Source organism: Oryzias melastigma, linkage group LG5 (genome assembly GCF_002922805.2).
Source record: "Oryzias melastigma strain HK-1 linkage group LG5, ASM292280v2, whole genome shotgun sequence".
NCBI classification, from domain to species: domain Eukaryota; kingdom Metazoa; phylum Chordata; class Actinopteri; order Beloniformes; family Adrianichthyidae; genus Oryzias; species Oryzias melastigma.
In genome coordinates, this window is record NC_050516.1 from 24,163,118 (window position 1) to 24,170,180 (window position 7,063).

At 36.5% G+C, this 7,063-nt stretch overlaps 1 protein-coding gene and 1 long non-coding RNA gene across 2 annotated transcripts in view; one reads left to right on the forward strand and one right to left on the reverse strand.

The window, feature by feature from the left end:
* Window positions 1-6,419, reverse strand: part of LOC112144951 — a 21,086-nt gene extending 14,667 nt beyond the window's left edge. The window contains exon 1 of the long non-coding RNA XR_002918995.2: window positions 6,181-6,419. This is a non-coding gene — a long non-coding RNA (uncharacterized LOC112144951). The remainder of the gene's footprint in view (window positions 1-6,180) is intronic.
* LOC112144948 (TUB like protein 1) overlaps window positions 1-7,063 on the forward strand; it is a gene marked incomplete in the record, with an annotated part of 9,053 nt that overhangs the window by 1,470 nt on the left and 520 nt on the right. Inside the window, 8 exon segments of the mRNA XM_036211999.1 lie at window positions 2,278-2,397; window positions 2,546-2,692; window positions 2,764-2,846; window positions 2,917-3,081; window positions 4,307-4,419; window positions 4,495-4,603; window positions 4,690-4,788; window positions 6,406-6,577. Of these exon segments, the coding sequence (XP_036067892.1) occupies window positions 2,278-2,397; window positions 2,546-2,692; window positions 2,764-2,846; window positions 2,917-3,081; window positions 4,307-4,419; window positions 4,495-4,603; window positions 4,690-4,788; window positions 6,406-6,577 (1,008 nt within the window).

Here is a 7,063-nt window from a genome sequence, read left to right on the forward strand (position 1 = left end):
TGGTTTTTTCTTCTTCATTATGCATTTTTTGGCCCCTGCGACTTATACTCCGGTGCGACTTATAGTCCGAAAAATACGGTAATTCCATTTCCTGTGCTGACACTTTACTAGCAAAGCGATGGGGTTTCTTTGAACACCGATTTCATTTCACAGCTGGTTGGCGGTTAAAGAACACCAACAATGAGACCGATTTATAAACTTGAGTTCAGTGCTTCATTGCAATAAATTGCACCACATTACTGCCTGTAGCATTAACAGGATGCTTAAAACTACACTTATGTGACTAGATTACTGCTAAGAGGATTAGATTACTTTTGTTGTGTAATGGCGAGTTAGTACAATTTCATGCAAAACCAACTAACTTGAACATTTTCTGGAAAAAGAAGCTAAAAGAGGTAAATATTTTTGGAAAGTTAAAATAAAACTCCATAATTTAGACTGATAATATAATTTTTTCAATGCTTACTTAATGAACTGACATAGTACATACATTTTTGTCTATTAATGATTTCATTTTTTTATGGTGAAACTGTTGATCATCTCGGGCTAAAATAATCAAATTTGACCAATTATGAGCAGCAAATTATTTCTTTTTCATTTTATCTTAAGCATTACTTTTGGCCTGCATGTTGTTAAAGATATTCTGTAACCCCTTCATGTTTATTTGCAACATACCATTAAATCATTCAGCTTAAACAGAAAAAAAAACACTCCAGAATATGTTTTAAATAATTGGAAATTATAAGGATAAAATGTTTTAAACAAAATTGACTTTAAATTTTCCAGGAAGAAAATTAAAAAAAAAAAATAAAAGTGGTCTGCAGTGCTACACATTTAATTCTAAAAGTCAGAGTAAGTATTTAATAAAAATAAATAAAATAAATAAAGCATTTGTCTTGCTGTAGAAGGGCCCAATGCCCAGTACTGATTGTTAAGGCATCCCTTTGGAAAAAAGAACAAAATAAACTCATAACATTGAACATCAATGCTCCCTGGACTTCCTTTGAAATGATATAGATCCTGACAAGCATTTGCTTTTAACAGCAAGGTAAATAAGTTAGAACAAAAGAGGTTTGTTTCTCCTCTCCTGAGATAACCGTGGCACCACTTGGAGCCGTGGGTGGAGATAAAGATTGCGATCGTTGAGCTCTGAGTTGGGTGTTGGATGATAAGATAACACTGAAAAAGTGATAGGATGTTTCTTCAGTTTTTTATAACTTTTGAGTTATTGTTGTTTTTGGATTTTAATCGAGACATTTTTTTAGTTCCAGGGAATATTTTACCAGTTTGTGAGTAGCTAAACACTTTAAAATGTGTCGACTTCGGCTCAGAACATGGAAAAATATTTTTTTAGCTTTACCTGAGGACATTTTTAATCTACTTGCCATTTGTTTTAGCTCAACTGCATATTTTTGAAGCTAATAATCAAATTTAATTTGCTATTATTGCATATTTTTATTTATTGAAATAAAATCAATTAGTAAAATAGTTGTGTGAAGAGAAATATCCCATTTGAAATGTTCTTGAACATGTTTTATCACTGCAAGTACATTTTTTTTGACAATCACGATTTTGTGTATGACCAAGATAAAATACAATTCATTCATGTTCCACTATGCTTTAAAGAAATATATAAATATAGCAGGCTTGAGTACAAAAGGACTTTAAAAAGTCATTTTTCAGAAAGTTCAGCAGTGAGGGCATGTTGAGACAGATCCATCTTTACGAAACGAGTCTGAAGAGCGCATGCTGACAGAATCACGGGTGTAATCGGGGTTTGGGGCCACAACACTTATGCCACTAATTTGAGCAAGGAATTTGAAATTCTTCACAATCCAAGTTATGTGCTTTCAGGTTTTTCAGCTTGTCCCTCGGCACAAGAAATTCAAAAGGAGCAAATACTTTTTTAGGCATGCGGTGTCAGCATAAATTCAATTTTAGTTCTTTCCTCCACCCTAAACAACTATAAAATAGGTTCTAGAGCTGTAGTGGAAGATTCAAAGGTCAAAACAGAATTTTTCTTAATTTTTTTAGTGCACAAAAGTCAAGTTCATGACTTGAAATTAGCTTGTTCTACCTGTGCTTCATTCTCTGATATCTCTGACCAGCTGATCAGAGATTGGGTTTGTGTTGTTGTCTTCTTTCTCCCCTACAAAGAACTGAGGTTGTGTTCTTTGAAAAGAAAGGGTTGCATTTTTTCAGTAATTGTTCACGCCACTGTTAGCTTTGTCACCTTCAAGGTCATTTTTTTCTGAAATTCTGCTTTTCATTCCTCAGAGGACAAAGACTCAGATGGCAAAGAAAAAAAGTCAAAATCAAAAGAAAAAGACAAGAAGAAAGAACCAGCGTCAATGTTCATGATCAATGGAGACAAAGACTCAAAGAGCAAAAAGAAAGGTGATCACATCTTTGAAAACTGACTTTTTTCGATCAATAAAAAAAAATGCAATCAATTGATTTTATGTGATAATTGTTGATGCGCCGTTTTTTTAAACTTTGCAAGAATTCCTATTATTGAATGAAATTCAACATGTTTATTGAGCAGCAGCCAAGCAGGACAGCGACGAGAGCGAAGAGGAGACGAAGTCGACGAAATCGAAGAAAAAATCAGCAGCTGCTTCCACATCCATGTTCCAAACATCTGGGGATAAGGACAAAGCCAAGGACAAAGACAAGAAGACAAAGAAAAAAGGTACGTTTGACCTTTGAACTACCACTTTGAGTTTCGGCGTGCTTCTCATCCTATCGCTTTATTGTTTTCAGGAAAAGCAGAAGAAAGTGAAGAGTCGGAGTCTGAGAAAGAAGAGAAGTCTAAGAAGAAGAAAGGCAAAGGGAAGAAAAAGAAGGTATCGTCAATGCATTTGCCTCTTGGAAATGTTCTGATCTGTGTTAGAATTATAATTCATCCTGTTTTAGGAGAGATCCCCCTCACCTGAGATCGAATTCGACAACCTGGAGGATTTTGTGATGGATCCGGCTCCACAAGGTGTGACGGTCAAGTGCAGAGTAACACGGGACCAGAGAGGGGTGGATAAGAGCCTCTACCCCCTTTACTACCTTCATCTAGACAACGACAAAAAGGCCAGTTTCATTTTAGATTTTTAAGCATCAATATCAGGGGTGAGCAAACTTTTTGACTAGTGGGGCACAAAGTGTTCTATAATTTGACAGAAGGGCCGGACCAGTGATGAGATTTTAGAAATCCACCTCATAAGAGACAGAAATAACATGGAATACGGACAAAAATATGCTTTAATTTTGATTGTATTTTAAAAACTGAACATTTTGGAGCTTGTTTTTCAAAACAGTGAGCTTTGTCCTCACTCCCAGCCAGTAGGACCAAGTGGGCCCCACATTTTGCAAAAGTGGCCAGAAAATATGGGCCCCAAATGGGTTTGTTTGCGGTTTCTGTGATGGCCCCAAATGTGTTTGCCCATGTTAGCTTAAGAGGGAACTCAATGGGTAGGCCCGCTACGCTAGCCAGCCGCCTGATGGACAGTGTAACGTCATAGCGACCTCCGCTGTAGTGAGATAGGAAGCTTTGATGTAGCGAGCTAGCGAGCTCCACTGTAGCATGCTAGTGAGCTCTGTTGTATTGAGGTAGTGAGCTCCATTGTATAGAGTTAGCGAGCTCCCCTGTAGCGCGCTAGCAAGCTTCCCTGTAGCATGCTAGAGAGTGCCTCTGTAGCGAGCTAACATGCTAGTGTAGTGAGCCTACCCACGGTGTGCCCACTTAAGCCAATGTGGGCAAGCACAGGTGGGGCCACCGCAGAAACTGGGGACAAACCCAACCGGGGCCCGCATTTCCTGACCACTTTTAAACCATATGGGGCCCACTTGGCCTTGCTGGCTTGACTTTAATCCCAATTGCACCAATGGGTTGGTGTCCCAAAGGGAAAAATGAAAGTTAGTGAAATGCTGCCTTCATGTGTTGTTGGAATAATATGAGAAAATGACTGAATTGAAAAACACACCTAGCGTTTAAAAAAAACAACAAATCTTCCATACCACATGAATGCAGAATATACACATAGACACTGGTCAATGTGTGCACAATCTTTAAAAAAAACAAACAAACAAAAAACCCAATAAGGATTATTAAATGTAATTTATTTCAGTTTGGCGGGTCAGATTAAGACGTTTGACGGTCCGCATATAGCCCCCAGGCCGTAGTTTGTCCATCCCTGATCTTTATAATTAATTGTATGTCTGAGATGTGCAGTGTATATGTGTCGCACTAAAAAACTTTAAAATTCTGCAACAATATTTGGAGGGAATTTGGGTTATCTCTTATTTTTCACTGCAGACGTTCCTGCTGGCTGGAAGGAAGCGAAAGAAGAGCGCAACTTCAAATTACCTTATTTCCATTGATGCCACCGATTTGTCAAGAGGTGGTGAGAACTTTGTTGGAAAGTTGAGGTACGGTGCATTTAGATGAAGCAGAAGAGGAAATATGGGGTCATAGCTTCTTATAACATATCCTCTCGTGTCCAGGTCAAATTTAATGGGAACTAAATTCACAGTATTTGACAACGCTCTGAATCCAGAAAGAGCTCTCCCAGACATGTCAAATGCACGGCAAGAGTTAGCAGGCATCATCTATGTGAGTTTAAAAACAAAATGTTTGTACAGTTAATCTTTTACTGGCTCCACAGTTCAAGAATTTAAGCGAATTTTCTCTGCCCTCAGGAAACAAATGTCCTAGGTATGAAAGGACCGAGAAGGATGACAGTCATCATTCCAGGAATGAACAAGGACAATGAAAGAGTTCCGCTCCGACCGAGAAATGTAATATGCATCACACACACATAGCAGAATCACAAACACTCATCTGCACACATTTTTCAGAAACTTTTAGAGTAAAACAAGATGTAGAAGTTCCAGAAAACTGATATTGAGCATGCATTATTGATTCTTTTACTTTCTTTAGACATTTTGAAATGCATTTACTCAAATTATGTTAAACTGATTCTCTCATTCACATTCTCAGAAGTTGAGATTTTAACTAAATAAATGTGTCAAATAAAATGAAAGTCACAAAAAATTACAAAACCATTTCTTGCCTATAGAGTCTAAAGCAGGGGTCTGCAACCTTTAATGCTTAAAAAGCCATAAGATCCAGTTTCTTATCGACTAAAATCCAAGGAGAGCTGTAAAGTCCCAACCTCAAAGTTAAAAAATACACTTTATTTATGTTTTTGTGGCCATCATTTATAAGAATAGCTTTAAAATTATCTCCAGAATTGTTTTTCTTCATTAAATAAACTTATTTTACTTATTTTATTTTGAAAGCAGTTCATACAGGTTCCTTTCAAAATAAAAGGCATCCTGTGTTTGATAAGATCCTCCAAGTGCAGCAAATTTACTGGAACTAAAAATGCAAAAATGTCTTTTCTATCAATGTGACTTTAGTGTTCCTTCATCTTTTTTCTCCTTTTACTTTTGAAAATAAAACAAATTTGGTGTGGAATACAATTTTTTTTAAAACTAAATGTAATAAAATGATGTCATTCTAATAATAATCCACTCTGATAGCAGATTAAACCTTTTACCATCATTTTGCTAAGTTTTGTTAAAAATTTAACCATAAATAACAAAATGTAATTAATTAATTAAAGTAAATGAACCAATACTATGAAACCAAATTCCTTAAAATTTGTTTGATTTTTCTTAAAAGCCAAAAAGCCACAATGGAGGGGAAAAGAGCCACATGTGACTCCAGAGCCTCAGGTTGCAGACCCCTGGTCTAAAGTGTGAAAGTGTAATCTAAAAAAATCGAAATATCCTACAATCAGAATTCTACTTGATTGCAGCTGTAAAGCTTCAGTTTTTGGCAGTAAATATTGTACAAGCCTCGTGCATGGAAGAAGCAGATACAAAGTGGCTGCTGCATGAAAATAATAATAAGTTAGTTCAATTTAAATCTAAGCTTTTAGGGCCTTACCGATATATTGGCAAATGAACAAGATTGTAAAAAAAAAAAAAATAAAGAGGAATTCTGTCAAAATTAAACTAACATTGGTTATTGAAGTCTTTATGACCTAATCGAAGAAATAAATTGAAAATAATCCATAATTATTATGGCGTACTGGCTTAGTTTTGCAGAAGAAATTTTATTTTCCCTCTTAAAAAATTAAAAAAATATGGGCTAAAGTTAAGCATGCATGTTTGTGCTCATACCTCAGAGGGGTGGGATTGATTAGTTCTTTACCACTGGGAACGCATACACCCCAACTCCCTGAATACATAAAAAACAGAAAAACAATATGTCATCCCCACCAAAACACAATCAGTATGTTTACAGCTTTACAGAAACCTTTATTTAAAACACTGCAAATGGACAATAATTAAGGGTCAAAATGTTGTCTTTGTTTATGCTTAATATGTCTCTGCAATTGTCCCCAGGAATGTGACGGCCTGTTGATAAGGTACCAGAACAGGAGGATGGAAAATCTGATTGAGCTTCACAACAAGACGCCTGTATGGAACGAAGAAACTGCGTCTCATGTGCTGAACTTCAACGGCAGAGTCACCCAGGCCTCCGTCAAGAACTTCCAGATAGTTCACAACAAAGACTGTGAGTGCTCCTTATCAGCCTGTGCTTCCCATGGTGCACGTCTGCATGCATGCTAGTTAACAGGATGCAGAGAAAATATGGAAAACTTCAGCTAAAAACAAAGACAAGGTGTAGCAGAGAAGAATGAGGTTTAAATTTATGAGTAAGGATGTTAAACAAAAACATCTTCTTAATTTTGGAGATGTTAGTTTTTTGTCAATTAACAGTTGAGTAAATTGACAAACCAGTAAAAATTGAAAGGACAAAGAAGGAGAAAAAGTATGATTGAAGTAGTACTTTTATTTGTGTTTGGTAAAGTTTCCTGTCAAATAGCAGGGTGCACATGTAATAATATTGAAGTTACTGTGCATGTGGTGCTGGAGAAACAAGCAGGAGCCAAAACAGTGCTTCATGCCCAAAGGATCAGCTGCAAAAACAAGCAACGGCATGATTTACTGTGCTGTCTCTATCTTAATATCTGCTTCCTAAAGGCTGGAATTTGTACGA